General features: G+C 38.6%; 1 protein-coding gene and 1 long non-coding RNA gene across 3 annotated transcripts in view; one reads left to right on the plus strand and one right to left on the minus strand.

The window, feature by feature from the left end:
- GDA (guanine deaminase) overlaps positions 1 to 19,980 on the plus strand; it is a 130,987-nt gene that overhangs the window by 104,891 nt on the left and 6,116 nt on the right. For both annotated transcript variants that reach the window (XM_029203784.1, XM_029203785.1), the window contains 2 exons: positions 13,139 to 13,285; positions 16,383 to 16,513. In XM_029203784.1, coding sequence (XP_029059617.1) covers positions 13,139 to 13,285; positions 16,383 to 16,513 — 278 coding nt within the window. The remainder of the gene's footprint in view (positions 1 to 13,138; positions 13,286 to 16,382; positions 16,514 to 19,980) is intronic.
- Positions 1 to 19,980, minus strand: part of LOC114884668 — a 129,888-nt gene that overhangs the window by 27,984 nt on the left and 81,924 nt on the right. The gene's annotated exons all lie outside the window — the stretch shown is intronic.

The following is a 19,980-nucleotide window of genomic DNA, read 5'->3' on the forward strand; positions in this document are numbered from 1 at the left end:
CTATGAGTCTTAAACTGCTCTAAAAACAAAGTCTTAATAAACAACAACAACAAAACATTTAAATAAATCAAAATGGCAACATAAATCAAGAAGGTGTTTCCCTCTGTTTGGGCAGAGGTTCCTGGGACCTGAATATATGATGCTTTTTTAAAAAAAATTTTATTGGAGTATAGTTGATTTACAATGTTGTGCTTGTTTGAGGTGTACAGCAAAGTGAATCAGTTATACATATACATATATCCACTTTTTCAGATTCTTTTCCCATATAGGCTATTAGAGCATTGAGTAGAGTTCCCTTTGCTATACAGTAGGTCCTTATTAGTTATCTATTTTATATATAGTAGTGTGTATGTATGATGCTATTTTTGAAACTGCATGTCAGGTCCTTCTGTTTTGGTGTTTTCCCTATCTCATTTGAACGTCTTCAATATTTTATCATAAAATTTTAAAATAATATACAGGCTGCAAAAAGAACTTTCCAAGTACTAAAAATTATTCTACTTTCTGATTTTCTTAACAGAAACTGAGAAGTTGTGGTTTATGTGTAAGGTTGAGAGGATGAAGATATATTTGGCAAGTGGGCGCAAAATTATAAGTGTATAAAATTCTTTATCTCAGGAAAAAAAGGACATAACAAATTACCAAAAAAACAGTAACCTGAAAAAAAAAATGGAACAACTTTATATCAACAAGACCTACAAATTCATCAAAACAACATATATGGAGCCAGGGTTCCACTTTCTGGGGACAAATTCCTATCCTTCTAACTTACTTCAATTAATCCCAAAGCAGCATTCTTTGATGAACTTGTAGATTCCAATCCAATGTTTACATGCTTTTTCACAATCCATTATTCCCTTCCTAATTTTTAAGTATCTTAGATGCCAGAGTACTCACTATAATCATTCCCTTGGAACTTCCTCGTTTCTCATGTCCCTCTTGTTTTCTTTGTATTCACTTTCGAAAAGCCCAACCCCCTTAGTTGTCTCAACTATTCCCCTTCTCAGTGTTTACAGCTGAGTAGCTGGATGTTGCTGGAAAAAAATTTTCTAGTGGTTTCATTTTAAATGTTGCTCTCAAATCCTAAGTGGCCCTTGGCCCTACCCAAATAGACAATTATGTTCCTCTAACATGTCCCCATATTCCAAGACAGACTTATCTCATTTCTTCCTAAACTCTTAATCCCAAATCATACCCTCCTCACTTCCAGCTAATGGCCTTATCTCATAAGTCTTTGAGAAAATAGAACAATCAGAAGCCCTACCTACATGTTCCCCACCACCAAATTTACATACCTTCCTCCATCTGCTTCCATTTTCTCTTCTTTTCCTTGCTATAGCTGAAAAAAATTTCTTTTCAAATCTAAGGCAAAAACTAAAATACTCTGAGGTGTGTTCTGTACTTTCTCCTCTCCCATGATCTCAATAAATTAATTCCACTGGTCACTAACTCTCCTGCATCATTGTTATCTCCTCCCTACTGGATCATTCCTTCAGGATACAAACATTCTCTAGTATCTCCTGATCTTTTAAGCAAAGACATGAAGAAAACCTCTCTCTTAATTAGACATCCTCTACTGGCTCCTGCCCCACCTCTCTGTTCCCCTTCACAGCAAAACCTCTTTGATGAGTGAGTACCCACACTGCTACCACTTCCTAGGCACTCTTTCATTCCTCCACCCACTTCAGCCTGGCTTCTTACCACCCTCCATAGTAACGAACCTTGTCCTTTCTCCCCTGAGCTGTTACCACTGTGATCTCTTTTGCTGCCAACTCCAAAGGACACCAGTCTGTCCTTAACACACTGGAGTTCTCCTTGTCCCAACAATCTTACCTCGGATTCAGTGAAACCACACTGTTTTAGGTTCTCTTCTTCCTCTCTTGCCTGCCCTTCTTCATCTTTGCTAAAGGTCCCTTCTCTTCCTGGCTATTCAAAAGCTTTCCTCAAGGCTCAGTCCTAGGCTCTCCTCTTTTCACTTCCTTCTTAGGAGCTATCACCTGCAATCATGGCTTTACATGATTACATATATGCAGATGACTCAGGTTTTTATATCCAGCCCAGACTCCTCTTTGAATTCCAAACCTGTATTTTCAATTGCTTACTTTCTCCTTTATCTTTGACCCCTCCTCATAGAATCCCCAAACTTCATTATACCCTCAAACACATTTAAGCCTGGTTCTCTTAAATGCCTCTCCTTCTCAGAGAATTCAATTTCTCAAAGTAAAACCTTGGGCATTGTTTTGGGGACCTTCTCCCTCACCTCTTCCCCATGTTTAAGCCAGTACAATATCCAGCCTCATGACTTCTTAATATCTCCTGAATCCATCCTCTTTTCCCATATCAGCTACCACCACCTGATGCAAGCTGCCTGAATGCCTGCATTAGCTTCCTAATCAGTCTCATATTCATCCTGGGGCCTTCTAATCCAGTCTCCTCTCTTCAAAAGTATCGCAATGAGGGCTTCCCTGGTGGCGCAGTGGTTGAGAGTCCGCCTGCCGATGCGGGGGACACGGGTTCGTGCCCCGGTCTGGGAGGATCCCACGTGCCGCGGAGCGGCTGGGCCCGTGAGCCATGGCCGCTGAGCCTGCACGTCCGGAGCCTGTGCTCTGCAACAGGAGAGGCCACAACAGTGAGAGGCCCGCGTACAGCAAAAAAAAAAAAAAAAGTATCGCAATGAAAATATGACCATTTCACTCCCTCCTGATTACCACCTTCAGTGGGATTTTGAATATGCAAACCTCTTTACAAGGCCACAAAGTTCTGCATGCTGTGACACCTCTCCATCTCCCAGCCTCACCTCGCACTACTCTCTCCTCCCTACAGTGCTTTTAATCCCCTCTATGAATCACACTCCCTTCTGTCAAAAGACCTTTGTGCCTTCTGTTCCTCAGCCTGGAATACCCTTTACGTCTCTCTAAACATGGCTGAGTTCTCATTTTTGTCCAGGTTTAAATGTCATTGACTTAACAAGGTTTTCTCTGACCATCCTGTCTAAATGGGCTTTCTGGAGAACATTCAAGATGGTGGAGGAGTAAGACGTGGAGATCACTTTCCTCCCCACAAATACATCAAAAATACACCTACATGTGGAACAACTCCTACAGAGCACCTACTGAATGCTGGCAGAAGACCTCAGACTTCCCAAAAGGCAAGAAAATCCCCACGTACCTGGGTAGGGCAAAAAAAAAAAAGAAAAACCAGAGACAAAAGAATAGGGACAGGACCTGCACCTCTGGGAGGGAACTGTGAAGGAGGAAGAGCTTCCACACACTAGGAAGCCCCTTCACTGGAGGAGATGGCGGGGGGGTGGGCAGGGGGAAGCTTTGGAGCCACGGAGGAGAGCGCAGCAACAGCGGTACAGAGGGCAAAGCGGAGAGATTCCCGCACAGAGGATCCATGCCGACCGGCACTCACCAGCATGAGGGCTTGTCTGCTCACCCGCCGGGGCTGGTGGGGCTTGGGCTTTGGAGGTCAGACCCCAGGGAGAGGACTGGGGTTGGCTGTGTGAACACAGCCTGAGAGTGCTAGTGCGACACAGCAAGCTGGGAGGGAGTTGGGGAAAATGTCTGGACCTGCCTAAGAGGCAAGAGACCATTGTTTTAGGGTGTGTGAGGAGAGGGGATTCCTTCCCTGTCTGCCCACAGAAGGCAGAGCACCCCCTAAATGAGCTCCAGAGATGGGTGCAAGCTGCGGCTATCAGCATGGACACCAGTGATGGGCATGAAATGCTAAGGCTGCTGCTGCAGACACCAGGAATCCTGTGTGCAAGCACAGGTCACTGTCCACACCTCCCCTCCTGGGAGTTGGTGCAACCTGCCACTGCCAGGTTCCTGTGATCCAGGGACAACTTCCCCAGGAGAATGCACAGTGCGCCTCAGGCTGTTGCAACGTCATGCTGGCTTCTGCCACCACAAGCTCGCCCCACATTCCATACCCCTCCCTCCCCCTGGCCTGAGTGAGCCAGAGCCCCCCAATGAGCCGCTCCTTTAACCCCCTCCTGTCTGGGTGAAGAACAGATGCCAGAGGGTGACGTACAGGCAGACGCGGGGCCAAATCCAAACCTGAACCTCAGGAGCTGTGCAAACAAACAAGAGAAAGGGAGATCTCTCCCAGAAGCCTCAGGAGCAGCAGATTAAATCTCCACAGTCAACTTGATATACCCTACAGCTGAGCAATGCCAGAATAGATAACAAATCATCCCAAAACTGAGGCGGTGGACTTTGGGAGCAACTGGAGACTTGGGGTTTGCTGTATGAGTCAGACTAATTTCTGATTTTTATGTTTATCTTAGTATAATTTTTAGTGCTTGTTATCATTGGTGGATTTGTTTATTGGTTTGGTTGCTCTTTTTTATTACGTTAAAACTTTTTAAATTTTAATATATTTTTATTTTAATAACTTTCTTTTCTTTTCTTTTCTTCTCCTCTCTCTCTCTCTTCTCACTTTTCTTCTGAGCCGTGTGCCTAACAGGGTCATGGTGCTCCAGCCAGGTATCAGGCCTGGGCCTCTGAGGTGGGAGAGCTGAGTTCAGCACACTGGACCACCAGAGGCCTCACAGCTCCATGTAATATCAATTGACGAGAGCTCTCCCAGAGCTCCGTCTCAATGTTAAGACCCAGCTCCACTCAACAACTAGCAAGCTCCAGTGCTGGACACTCCACGCAAAACAACTAGTAAGAACACAACGCCACCCATTAGCATAGAGGTTGCCTAAAATCATAATAAGGTCACAGACACCCCAAAACACACGACCAGACGCAGTCCTGCCCACTAGAAAGACAAGATCGAGCCTCATCGACTGGAACACAGGCACCAGTCCCCTCCACCAGGAAGCATACACAACCAACAGAACCAACCTTACCAACTGGGGGCAGACACCAAAAAACCAGGAACTACTAACCTGCAGCCAGCAAAAAGGAGACCTCAAAAACAGTTAAGCAAAATGAGAAGACAGAGGAATACGCAGAAGATGAAGAAGCAAAGCAGAAACCCACCAGACCAAACAAATGAAGAGGAAACAGGCAGTCTACCTGAAAAAGAATTCAGAATAATGATAGTAAAGATGATCCAAAATCTTGCAAACAGAATGGAGAAAATACAAGAAACGTTTAAGAACCTAGATGAACTAAAGAACAAACAAACATTGTGTTGTGATGAACAACACAATAAATGAAATTAAAAATTCTCTAGAAGGAATCAATAGCAGAATAACTGAGGAAGAGAAACGGATAAGTGACCTGGAAGGTAAAAGAGTGGAAATAACTACTGCAGGGCAGAATAAAGAAAAAAGAATGAAAAGAATTGTGGACAGTCTCAGAGACGTCTGGGACAACACTAAATGCACCAAAATTTGAATTCTATGGATCCCAGAAAAAGAGGAGAAAAAGAAAGGGACTGAGAAAATATATGAAGAGATTATAGTTGAAAACTTCCCTAATATGGGAAAAGAAATAGTCAACTCCAGGAAGTGCAGAGAGTCCCATACAGGATAAATCCAAGGAGAAACATGCCAAGACACATATTAATCAAACTATCAAAAATTAAATACAAAGAAAAAATATTAAAAGCAGCAAGGGAAAAGCAAAAAATAATATACAAGGGAATCCCATAAGCCTAACAGCTGATTTTTCAGCAGAAACTCTGCAAGCCAGAAGGGAGTGGTAGGACATATTTAAAGTGATGAAAGGGGAAAACCTACAACCAGTATTCCCCAGAAAGGATCTCATTCAGATTTGATGGAGAAATTAAAAGCTTTACAGACAAGCAAAAGCTAAGAGAATTCAGCACCATCAAACCAGTTTTACAACAAATGCTAAAGGAACTTTTCTAGGCAGGAAACACAAGAGAAGGAAAAGACCTACAAAAACAAACCCAAGGACATCCCTGGTGGCGCAGTGGCTGAGAGTCTGCCTGCCAATGCAGGGGACACGGGTTTGTGCCCCGGTCTGGGAAGATCCCACATGCTGTGGAGCGGCTGGGCCCATGAGCCATGGCCGCTGAGCCTGCGCATCCGGAGCCTGTGATCCGCAACGGGAGAGGCCACAACAGTGAGAGGCCCGCATACCGCAAAAAAACCCCAAACAAACAAAAAACAAAAACAATTAAGAAAGTGGTAATAGGAACATATATATTGATAATTACCTTAAATGTAAATGGATTAAATGCTCCAACCAGAAGACACAGACTGGCTGAATGGATACCAAAACAAGACCCATATATATGCTGTCTAAAAGAGACCCACTTCAGACCTAGGGACACATACACACTGCAAATGAGGGGATGGAAAAAGATATTCCATGCAAATGGAAATCAAAAGAAAACTGAAGTAGCAATTCTCTTATCAGACAAAAAAGACTTCAAAATAAAGACTATTAAAAGAGACAAAGAAAAACACTACATAATGATCAAAAGATCAATCCAAGAAGAAGATATAACAATTGTAAATATTTATGCACCCAACATAGGAGCACCTCAATACTTAAGGCAAATGCTAACAGCCATAAAAGGGGAAATCGACAGTAACACAAACATAGTTGGGGACTTTAACACCCCACGGTCACCAATGAACAGATCATCCAAGATGAAAATAAATAAGGAAACACAAGCTTTTATTGATACATTAAACAAGATGGACTTAATTGATATTTATAGGACATTCCATCCAAAAACAACAGAATACACTTTCTTCTCAAGTGCTCATGGAACATTCTCCAGGATGGATCATATCCTGGGTCACAAATCTAGCCTTGGTAAATTTAATAAAATTGAAATCGTATCAAGTATCTTTTCTGACCACAATGCTACGAGATTAGATATCAATTATAGGAAAAAATCTGTAAAAAATACAAACACTGGAGGCTATATACTACACTAGTAAATAACCAAGTGATCACTGAATAAACCAAAGAGGAAATAAAAAAAAAAACTAGAAACAAATGACAATGAAAACACGACGACCCAAAACCTGTGGGATGCAGCAAAAGCAGTTCTAAGAGGGAAGATTTTAGCAATATATCCCTACCTTAAGAGACAAGAGATATCTCAGACAACCTAACCTTACACCTAAAGCAATTAGAGAAAGAAGAACAAAAGAAAACCCAAAGTTAGCAGAAGGAAAAAAATCATAAAGATCATATCAGAAACAAATGAAAAAGAAGGAAACAATAGCGAAGATCAATAAAACTAAAAGCTGGTTCTTTGAGAAGATAAACAAATTTGATAAGCCATTAGTCATACTCACTAAGAAAAAAAGGGAGAAGGCTCAAATCAACAAACTAGAAATAAAAAAGCAGAAGTAACACCTGACACTGCAGAAATACAAAGGATCATGAGAGATTACTACAAGGAACTATACGCCAATAAAATGGACAACCTGGAGGAAATGGATAATTTCTTAGAAAAGCACAACTTTCGGAGACTGAACCAGGAAGAAATAGAAAATATAAACAGACCAATCACAAGCACTAAAATTGAAACTGTGATTAAAAATCTTCCAACAAACAAAAGCCCAGGACCAGATGGCTTCACAGGCAGATTCTATCAAACATTTAGAGAAGAGCCAACACCTATCCTTCTCAAACTCTTCCAAAATATACCAGAAGGAGGAACACTCCCAAACTCATTCTACGAGGCCACCATCGCCCTGATACCAACACCAGACAAAGATGTCACAAAGAAAGAAAACTACAGGCCAGTATCACTGATGAACATAGATGCAAAAATCCTCAACAAAATATTAGCAAACAGAATCCAGCAGCACATTAAAAGGATCACACACCATGATCAAGTGGGGTTTATCCCAGAATTGCAAGGATTCTTCAATATACGCAAATCAATCAATGTGATACACCATATTAACAAATTTAAGGAGGAAAACCATATGATCATCTCAATAGATGCAGAGAAAGCTTTCAGCAAAATTCAACACCCATTTATGATAAAAACCCTCCAGAAAGTAGACAGAGAGGGAACTTTCCTCAACATAATAAAGGCCATATATGACAAACCCACAGCAAACATCGTTCTCAATGGTGAAAAACTGAAACCATTTCCACTAAGATCAGAAACAAGACAAGGTTGCCCACTCTCACCACTATTATTCAACATAGTTGTGGAAGTTTTAGCCACAGCAATCAGAGAAGAAAAAGAAATAAAAGGAATCCAAATCAGAAAAGAAGGAGTAAAGCTGTCACTGTTTGCAGATGACATGATACTATACATAGAGAATCCTAAAGAGGCTACCAGAAAACTACTAGAGCTAATCAATGAATTTGGTAAAGTAGCAGGATACAAAATTAATGCACAGAAATCTCTTGCATTCCTATACACTAATGATGAAAACTCTGAAAAGGAAATTAAGAATACACTCCCATTTACTATTGCAACAAAAAGAATAAAATACCTTGGAATAAACCTACCTAGGCAGACAAAAGACCTGTATACAGAAAACTGTAAGACACTGATGAAAGAAATTAAAGATGATTCAAACAGATGGAGAGATATACCAAGTTCTTGGATTGCAAGAATCAATATTGTGAAAATGACTCTACTACCCAAAGCAATCTACAGATTCAGTGCAATCCCTATCAAATTACCAATGGCATTTTTCACAGAACTAGCATAAAAAAATCTCACAATTTGTATGGAAACACAAAATACCCAAATAGCCAAAGCAATCTTGAGAAACAAATCAGAGCTGGAGAAATCAGGCTCCCCGTCTTCAGACTATACTAGAAAGCTACAGTAATCAAGACAGCATGGTACTGGCACAAAAACAGAAATATAGATGAATGGAACACAATAGAAAGATAAATCCACACACATGTGGTCACCTTATCTTTGATATGGAAGGCAAGAATATACAATGGAGAAAAGACAGTCTCTTCAATAAGTGGTGCTGGGAAAAGTGGACAGATACATGTAAAAGAAGGAGATTAGAATACTTCCTAACACTATACACAAAAATAAACTCAAAATGGATTAAAGACCTAAATGTAAGGCCAGAAAGTATAAAACTCTTAGAGGAAAACACAGGCAGAACACGCTATGACATAAATCAAAGCAAGATCCTTTTTGACCCACTTCCTAGAGTAATGGAAATAAAAACAACAACAAACAAATGGGACCGAATGAAACTTAAAAGCTTTTGTACAGCAAAGGGAACCATAAACAGGATGAAAAGGCAACCCTCAGAATGGAAGAAAATTTTTGCAAACGAAGCAACTGACAAGGGATTAATCTCCAAAATATACAAGCAGCTCATGCAGCTCAATATGAAAAAAACCCCCAAACAACTCAATCCAAAAACGGGCACAAGACCTAAGTAGACATTTCTCCAAAGAAGATATACAGATTGCCAACAAACACATGAAAGGATGCTCAACATCACTACTCATTAAAGAAATGCAAATCAAAACCACAATGAGGTATCACCTCACACCAGTCAGAATGGTCATCATCAAAAAATCTACAAACAGTAAATGCTGGAGAGGGTGTGGAGAAAAGGGAACCCTCTTGCACTGTTGGTGGGAATGTAAATTGATACAGCCACTATGGAGAACAGTATGAGGGGGTCCTTAAAAAATTAAAAATAGAACTACCATATGACCCAGCAATCCCACTATTGGGCATATACCCTGAGAAAACCATAATTCAAAAAGAGTCATGTACCACAATGTTCATTGCAGCACTATTTACAATAGCCAGGATATGGAAGCAACCTAAGTGTCTGTTGACAGATGAATGGATAAAGAAGATGTGGCACATATATACAATGGAATATTACTCAGCCATAAAAAGAAACGAAATTGAGTTATTTGTAGTGAGGTGGATGGACCTAGAGTCTGTCATACAGTGTGAAGTAAGTCAGAAAGTGAAAAACAAATACCGTATGCTAACACATATATATGGAATCTAAAAAAAAAAAAATGGTTCTGAAGAACCTAGGGGCAGGACAGGAATAAAGACGCAGATGTAGAGAATGGACTTGAGGACATGGGGGGAAGGGTAAGCTGGGACAAAGTGAGAGAGTAGCATTGATATATATACACTACCAAGTGTAAAATAGATAGCTAGTGGGAAGCAACTGTATAGCACAGGGAGATCAGCTCGGTGCTTTGTGACCACCTAGAGGGGTGGGATAAGGAGGGTGGGAGGGAGGCTTAAGAGGGAGGGGATATGGGGATATGTGTGTGCGTATAGCTTATTTACTTTGTTGTACAGCAGAAACTAATATAACATTGTATAGCAATTATACTCCAATAAAGATGTTGAAGAAAAAATAATTACTCTAATAAAATTTGTTTATTTACCTATTTGACAATAAATAAATGGGCTTTCTACCTCCATTTTCTTTATCACTAACTGAACACAGTTTATAGTTAATATTTGTTTGTTCATGTCTCTTTTCCTTCTCCTCCACTAGATAGTAAGCTCATGTGGAACCTGTAACTTTCATTTATGAGTGCTTAAATAAATCAGGCACAAAGAAGGTGCTTAGTAAATCTGTCAGTAAATGGATGAACGCATAAGATGAACACACACATGTAAAATTACTTCCTTTTATTTTTCTATTGCCCTCTTGCTCAAGATTTTACTCTTATACAGTTTTCTTAGCTTCTTCTTGTAATAAATAATATCCTTATTTTGACTCTGGCAAGGAAGTGATAGTTCCACTCTTTTTCATGATAGTAGAGGTGGCATGGGGTTAGGGAACAGATTTTCTGAGAAAAAGCACCCATTTTCTTCCCTCCACCATTCTCCCATGCAGTCTCTACCCTTTGGTCCTCATTCCCCAGCACTTATATTATTTAACTGGATTTTCTCAGCAACTGTTAAGATAAATGATGTTATTTCTATTTTCTGAGAAAATTGAGGGTCATAAGTATTGAGTAAGAATCAAAGGTCAACAAAGCAAAAACCAGTCCAAATCCACAGTTTAAAACCAGGTCGGTAAAATGTGGAAGTTCACCGTTTCTTTTTCCAGCCTATCACTCTGCCTCTTGTTACAGATAAAGCGCGGATTCTACCTACATTACATGAGCTGTGGAGGAAAGAAGAAGCCTCCCGGGCTTAGCTCACTGGGCAGGGCAGGGATCGGGAAGTTAGTATCATGCTGGAAATTCTTCGAAGAAAAGCTTGACTCTTACACATATGGTTCTGACTAAATATCATCGTTTGTGTGGTCCGGGGTTCATTCTTTCATCTGCCCAGTATTGTTCCATGTTGGAAGCTACTTCATTAACAACATCCAGAAGAATAAAGGATGATTAAGTCATCTTATAAGTCAGCAACATAAGATGGCTCTCAAAATTTTCTCAAGAAATTACATAGCATTATTTCCTAATCTATCCTTTTTCTTTGTAAATGGATAGTTCTGGTTATATACTGAGGAAAAGACTACTTTCTGTCATATTTTATAAAACCTGTTTTTATAACTGCAAGTATTTAAATCTTCCATGTTCACACCATCCTAAGAGCATTGCTTTTGTTTTTCTGTTTCCTTCCACTCTTCACCCACATATTTTGAAATATATATTCAATCTTTACATATTTCCATACCATGTAGTGATAGCATTTTATTCTGCTTTTAGACTGAACATTTTCTTTGTTCTGGTAATAAAGAATCAGTAGACAAAGTATTTCAAAGCTTAATGTGCATTATTCCCAAATTGCATTTGTTTTCTTAGTTTGATGCTCTGATAAAATGAAAGGCTAATTGATGGTTACTGTATATTAAAGTGGACCAGCTAAGTCGATGAGTAAAAGTTATCAAGGAACTGGATGATCTTCTGGTAATACTATTCTGGCTAAAGAAAAGTATTTAAAAAAAAATCATACAAGTTTATCTAAAGACATGTAAGGCAGTTGAACATAAAATTAAACTGCAATCTAGGATTATTATTTAATAGGCTATTATTTTTTATCTTTGCAATATACATAGGCACTAACAATTATATATGTCTTCCTAGACATGACAGAAGGAACCCTTGAAATATAAAGTGTATTTTATAAGCTATAGATGTACTTTTCCTCTAATAAAACATGTAAACTTACTTGACATTTATTTATACAAACTCATTAAATAACTTCTATATTCATTCTTGTCAAAGGTAGTATTTCAATTTAATTATGATTAGGGACTTATTTAAATCACTATAAAGATCTCATTCCTCATCTAATGATGCCAGGGACAAATATAAAGCTGTCTATATCAGCATTGCTCATTTATTACACCAATTTTCCAGAATATATAGGTCATTCTAAAAGCTCTCCCTGAAAAAAATATAAAGTAGCTTTTTAATTCTCAAAGTTCTCATCAGAATTAAAATAGGTCAAATTTTTAGAGCATAGAGCTGTGAGATTATTTTACATTATTTTTATTTATTTGAGTTTAGGGAATATTCTGAGATGTTTTTTCTCTTAGCTTTATTAAACATTTGGGCATTGTACTGGGTTGAACTGTGCTCGCCCTACCACCTCCCCCAAAAAGAGATGTCTACCACAAACATGTAAATGTAGCCTTATTTGGAATAAAGGTCTTTGCAGATGTTATTAAGGTAAGGATCTCAAGATGAAGTCATTCTGAATTAAGGTGAATCCAGTAACGAATGTCCTTATAAGAGACAGACAATGAGAGGTACATAAAGACACAGAGGGAAGAAGGCCATTTGAAGATGGAGGCAGACATTGGAGTTATACTGCCACAAGCCGAGGAACGCCAGGAGCTGCGAGAAACTGGACGAAACTAGAAAAGATTCTTCCCTAGAGCCTTTGTAGTGTTGGTGGCCCTGCCAACACTTTAAGACTTCTGCCCTCCAAAACTGTGTGAGAATGAATTTCTGCTGTTTTAAACTACCACATCTGTGGTAATTTGTTGCAGCAGCCCTAGAAAACTAATACAAGTATACATTTGATACTAACTGCAGGTTTTGAACTCCTTTAAATGTTAGTCTGTGTCTATTCTGTGTTTATAGATAAGATCTTTTCTTTGAAGTATATTAAAGAGTGAATATCTGTCATTAAAAACAGGAAAAATCCTAAAAAAAAAAAAAAAAAAAAAAACAGGAAAAATTCTATATACCTAACATTCCATTTATCTCATAAAGTTACTGTTTTGGCTTTATTTTATCTACCACAGATGTGGCTGGTGGTTATTCATCTTCCATGCTTGATGCAATCAGAAGAGCAGTGATGGTTTCCAACGTGCTTTCAGTTAATAAGATAAATGCAAAAAGCCTCACCCTCAAAGAGGTCTTCAGACTAGCTACTCTTGGAGGCAGCCAAGGTAATGAGCATTTTATTTCTCACACGATGTACATACAACCATGCCAATGTGTCCTTCGCTGCAGTGTGAAGGCTCGTGATAGTGGCATCAGCAGGCACCCCCATATTCATGACTGTTGCATCTCATATAATATAACCAAAACTTAGCAAGTACATGTTCAAGCATGTGGTGGAGGCATCATTCTTTAAGCAAGTTCCCTGTTTTTGGCAGAAGAGATGTTCAGTATGCAATTATCATATTAATTGTTTTAATGGATACTTGCATTGGTCACATGCATACGAGTTCTTTAAAATAATCAGTTTTTTTCCACTGGGTCAAGTAACATACTCTCTATTGCCCTAAGTAGTAATAATAATAATAATAATAATAATGGCCAAGACTTATTGGGCCCTTACCATGTGATAGGCACTATGCAACATGCTTTATGGATGCTGTTATTTAATCCTCAGAACCACTATTAATTCCATTTTACCAACAAGGTACCTGAGTGAGGCTTACACACCTGTCAAGCTGCAGTGTGCCATGATTTGAATCCAGAAAATCTGATGCGAGAGTGCAGGCTGTTACCCGCCGCCTTCCACTGCAATATCTTCCTGTATAAATCTTGGCTTAGACTATGTATTTTGTTTATCTACTTAAGTACACTAATTACCCAAGCCTCTTTCAAAGGAGAAAGATGGAGAAGTACAGTTGATATGCAAATATTGTTCATCACCTTTTCCCAGTTCTCACATGTAACTGTATTTTTACTGAAAAAATAGAAAGTGGTAACTGTATTGCTTTCTGTCACTTTAAGTATTATAGTATAATCTGGATGGATGATGGTGAACATATCATGAAACCTTAGGTAGTTAGTGAGAAAAACATAGATCTTAAGACAGGTGTATATTTTTAATATATTTTAACATTTTTATATTTATGATATATACCCTAGATCTTATAAATGAAGTATGATGGAGGCCAGGGTATCCTGGGAAGAGAAACTTCCTGGCTCTTCTCTGAATGTTCTGGGCTATGATGAATGCCATAAAGAACATTTCAAGAAAGAAAGCAAAGGTCATGTGCTTTGCATTTCCCCCAGTCTTATAATTTCATTTTCTAAAGTTCCAAGTTTTAAAAGTTCTGTTCTTTAAACAAGTGTGACACTCCCTACCCCCATTTTCACATCTGAGTTGTCCTGCCATCTGATTTTCATGGTGTAAATGACTTGTATTTAAATAGTGCTTTTTTTATTCTAGGCTCTCTCTGAGTTGTTTCATCAGGATCCTGTATGCGACCAGGCCGGCATGGGGTGCTTACCAAATCATTTCTACCTTACCGTATAGCTTTCAAATCTATTTTCTGGGCCGCTGTTATGAAATTTCTTCTCAGCTTGTGTCTCTACAAGAGTCTGAGTGAATGAGATGAATGCATCCCTGTTTAAAGTTGGCATCTTCCCCGCTTTACATTCACTCTCAAGATCAAGATGTGCATAAATCACCTTCACAGAGCCAACATTTGCTCCAAAGACAGTAAAACTGCATTTCCTAAAATGCATTTGAGTTGCTTACCAGCCCAGCTAGGCCTCTCTGAAATAATGTGAATTTAGATCAATTTACAATTCACTGACAGTAGTTGTGGTTTTTTTTGGTTAGTTCATACCTGAACTCCCCAGGTTCTAACAAACAGTCCAGTTAATTTATATATATATATAATACCATCAATTCCTGGCAAATGAACCTGGTTATCTGGCCTGTTAAACACACAGTTTTATGTTGAATAGTCATCAAAAACTCATGTTTGTCATGCTGTTTGTCAAGGGAAAAACGAAGTAGAGTGTAATCGATGAAGGAGGAGAAAATTTCCAGTGATTTTCTCTTACATTCAGTTCTTGCCCCCACCATCAGTGGAAGTCACCTAACCCCTTTTAACATTTCTAATTATGTTTGCACCTCTTTAAGAACTCTTTAGCTAAAAAAATATTTTTCTTTTCTGAGAATAAAAGAGTTGCCCTTTAAATAACCATTTAAGAACAAGCAAGATTTCTAAATCTGTGCTTAGAGCATTGCCAAAAGACTTCTGGATATCCATACCTAGAAATATAACGTAGTGGGTATTGTCTAATAGAAATATGGTGTCTAATATTTTCACATAGGACTGTATTCTGACAGTGCCAGAATACAGCAAATACATGTAAAAATTCAAGTAAGTAATGCTGCACTCCAGTTGACCTTTCTTTCATGCATGCTTCTATTTGGAACACTCTATCCAGATTCTGGCTTTAAGGAGCTTTAAATTCAATACCTTCATTGACCAGGAAAACCAACTACCCTCATCTGAAACTAAACCATAAAAATGAGAGATGTTCTTCCTCGACATCCACTATTCATGGAATAGGAATTCTAGCTGGGAGATGGATCAATTCAATAGACATTATTGACCTATGCCCTATTTTAGAGAACCATTCTTCTCTGGCAACGAGAAAATCTTTAAGGTTACAGAGAAATTAGTCTGCTTTCAAAAGCACTGGGACTCTTGAGTTATGAAAATCTATTTACTTTCAGAAGTGAATTTTTTCTATTCAAAGGATTTAAACTAAGGAACTTAGGATGGATATGCCTGCATTGAAAAATATGCAAAAAGATAATTATTTTTTACTTACTTGAAGTTCATTTCACTGCCACAAAAATAGATCTTGTCAGCTATTTCATAGAACAAAAAGAACAAAAAGGGCAAGGAAAGGAGTTGGAATGTTGGAAGGAGAATAGGAGAGAAAGAGAAAGATATTATGTCCATCATCATGTTTCTTCTAGAGGTGAATGGAAATCACAGACCAGTTGGACTGTGAAGGGAACTGATAGAGCTGAAACAGAGAGACAACATCAGAATTACGATCATGGTGTTGAAGAGAACTCTTTTTATTCTCAGATTTTGCTTTCCCTGTGCTTACTCTGCCTTCTGTAAGTCGAAGTCTTGCGACCTATTGGAATGCTTCACTATTAAGATACTAATTTTTTTCTAGTGACACACTGGCAGATTCTGTCCTTGCAAATTGGGATATTTGCATGGTCCAATGGCTAAAAATACTAACTCTTTATTAACTTATTCCATCCTGTAGCCCTGGGGCTGGATAGACAGATTGGAAACTTTGAAGTGGGCAAGGAATTTGATGCCCTCCTGATCAACCCCAAAGCATCTGACTCTCCCATTGACCTGTTTTATGGGGATTTTGTTGGTGATATTTCTGAGGTACGTAAAAGGAAGTTGATCAAAAAGCATTAATTTCATGAACTAGTCAGTCACAACAGCTTCCCTATAGAAAAAAATTAGACACTGAAACATTTATTGGAATGCAGGAGAATCTTATAAGGGAAGCTAGATAATTTTTTTTAACATATTAATTCGAGTATCATTGTTTTACACTGATGTGTTAGCTGCTGCTGTATAACAAAGTGGATCAGCTATACGTATACATATATCCCCATATCCCCTCCTCTTGCGTCTCCCATCCACCCTCCCTATCTCACCCCTCTAGGTGGTCACAAAGCACAAGCTGATCTCCCTGTGCTATGTGGCTGCTTCCCACTACCTATCTCTCCCACGCCTGGTAGTGTACACAAGTCACTGCCACTCATCACTTCGTTTCATCTTACCCCTCCCCCTCACTGTGTCCTCAAGTCCATTCTCTACATCTGCGTCTCTGTTTCTGTCCTGCCCCTAAGTTCTTCAGAACCGTTTTTTTTTTGGTTCCATATATATGTGTTAGCATATGGTATTTGTTTTTCTCTTTCTGACTTACTTCACTCTGTATGGCAGAGTCTAGGTCCATCCACCTCACTACTAATAACTCAATTTCATTTCTTTTTATGGCTGATAATATTCCATTGTATATATGTGCCACATCTTCTTTATCCATTCATCTGTCGATGGACAAGTAGGTTGCTACCCTGTCCTGGCTGTTTTAAATAGTGCTGCAGTGAACATTGTGGTACATGGCTCTTTTTGAATTATGGTTTTCTCAGGGTATATGCCCAGTAGTGGGATTGCTGGGTCATATGGTAGTTCTATTATTAGTTTTTTAAGGAACCTCCACACTGTTCTCCATAGTGGCTGTATCAATTTACATTCCCATCAACAGTGCAAGAGGGTTCCCTTTTCTCCACACCCTCTCCACCATTTATTGTTTGTAGATTTTTTGATGATGCCCATTCTAGCGGGTGTGAGGGGATACCACATTGTAGTTTTGATTTGCATTTCTCTAATGATTAATGATGTGGAGTATCCTTTCAAATGTTTCTTGGCAATCTGTATATCTTCTTTGGAAAATTGTCTATTTAGGTCTTCTGCCCATTTTTGGATTGGGTTGCTTTTTTGATACTGAACTGCATGAGCTGCTTGTATATTTTGGAGATTAATCCTTTGTCAGTTGCTTTGTTTGCAAATATTTTCTCCTACTGTGAGGGCTGTCTTTACGTCTTGGTTATGGTTTCCTTTGCTGTGCAAAAGCTTTTAAGTTTCATTAGGTCCCATTTGTTTATTTTTTTTATTTCCATTTCTCTAGGAGGTGGGTCAAAATGGACCTTGCTGTGATTTATGTCATAGAGTGTTCTGCCTATGTTTTCCTCTAAGAGTTTTATAGTGTCTGGCCTTACATTTAGGTCTTTAATCCATTTTGAGTTTATTTTTGTGTATGGTGTTAGGGAGTGTTCTAATTTCATTCTTTTACATGTAGCTGTCCAGTTTTCCCAGCACCACTTTTTGAAGAGGCTGTCTTTACTCCATTGCATATTCTCCTTTATCAGAGATAAGGTGACCATATGCGTGTGGATTTATCTCTGGGATTTCTGTCCTGTTCCATTAATCTGTATTTCTGTTTTTGTGCCAGTACCATACTATCTTGATTACTGTAGCTTTGTAGTATAGTCTGAAGTCAGGGAGCCTGATTCCTCCAGCTTCGTTTTTCTTTCTCAAGATTTCGTTGACTATTCGCGGTCTCTTGTGTTTCCATACAAATTGTGAAATTTTTTGTTCTAGTGCTGTGAAAAATGCCACTGGTAGTTTGATAGGGATTACATTGAATCTGTAGATTCCTTTGGGTAGTATAATCATTTTCACAATGTTGATTCTTCCAATCCACGAACATGGGATATCTCTCCATCTGTTTGTATCATATTTAATTTCTTTCATCAGTGTCTTATAGTTTTCTGCATACAGGTCTTTTGTCTCCTTAGGTAGATTTATTCGTAGGTATTTTATTCTTTTTGTTGCAATGGTAAATGGGAGTGTTTTCTTAATTTCACTTTCAGATTTTTCATCATTAGTGTATAGGAATGTAAGAGATTTCTGTGCATTAATTTTGTATCCTGCTACTTTACCAAATTCATTGATTAGCTCTAGAAGTTATCTGGTGGCATCTTTGGGATTCTCTGTGATAGTATCACATCATCTGCAAACAGTGACAGTTTTACTTCTTCTGTTCTGATTTGGATTCCTTTTCTTTCTTTTTCTTTTCTGATTGCTGTGGCTAAAACTTCCACAACTATGTTGAATAATAGTGGTGAGAGTGGGCAACCTTGTCTTGTTCCTCATCTTAGTGGACATGGTTTCAGTTTTTCACCATTGAGAACGATGTTTGCTGTGGGTTTGTCATATATGGCCTTTATTATGTTGAGGTAAGTTCCCTCTATGCCTACTTTCTGGAGGGTTTTTATCATAAATGGGTGTTGAATTTTGTTGAAAACCTTTTCTGCATCTATTATCATATGGTTTTTCTCCTTCAATTTGTTAATATGGTGTATCACACTGATTGATTTGCATATATTGAGGAATCCTTGCATTCCTGGGATAAACCCCACTTGATCATGGTGTGTGATCCTTTTAATATGCTACCGGATTCTGTTTGCTAGTATTTTGTTGAGGATTTTTGCATCTGCGTTCATCAGTGACATTGGCCTGTAGTTTTCTTTTTTTGTGGGATATTCGTCGGGTTTTGTATCAGGGTGTTGGTGGCCTCGTAGAATGAGTTTTGGAGTGTTCCTCCCTCTGCTATATTTTGGAAGAGTTTGAGAAGTAAGGGTGTTAGCTCTTCTCTAAATGTTGGATAGCATTTGCCTGTGAAGCCATCTGGTCCTGGGCTTTTGTTTGTTGGCAGATTTTTAATCACACCTGCAATTTCAGTGCTTGTGATTTGTCTGTTTCTATTTTCTATTCCTGGTTCAGTCTGGGAAAGTTGTGCTTTTCTAATAAATTGTCCATTTCTTCCAGGTTGTCCACTTTATTGGCATATAGTTGCTTGTAGTAATCTCTCATGATCTTTTGTATTTCTTCAGTGTCAGTTGTTACTCCTGCTTTTTCATTTCTAATCCTGTTGATTTGAGTCTTCTCCCTTTTTTTCTTGAGTCTGGCTAATGGTTCATCAGTTTTGTTTATCTTCTCAAAGAACCAGCTTTTAGTTTTATTGACCTTTGCTATTGTTTCCTTCATTTCTTTTCCATTTATTTCTGATCTGATCTGTATGATTTCTTTCCTTCTGCTAACTTTGGGGGTTTTTTTGTTCTTCTTTCTCTAATTGCTTTAGGTGTAAGGTTAGGTTGTTAAATATTTGAGATTTTTTTTCCCCTGAGGTAGGACTGTATTGCTAAAAACTTCACTCTCAGAACTGCTTTTGCTGCATCCCATAGGTTTTGGGTTGTCATGTTTTCATTGTCATTTGTTTC

Source organism: Monodon monoceros, unplaced genomic scaffold, assembly GCF_005190385.1.
Source record: "Monodon monoceros isolate NGI ecotype Baffin Bay Population unplaced genomic scaffold, NGI_Narwhal_1 Super_Scaffold_5, whole genome shotgun sequence".
NCBI lineage: Eukaryota > Metazoa > Chordata > Mammalia > Artiodactyla > Monodontidae > Monodon > Monodon monoceros.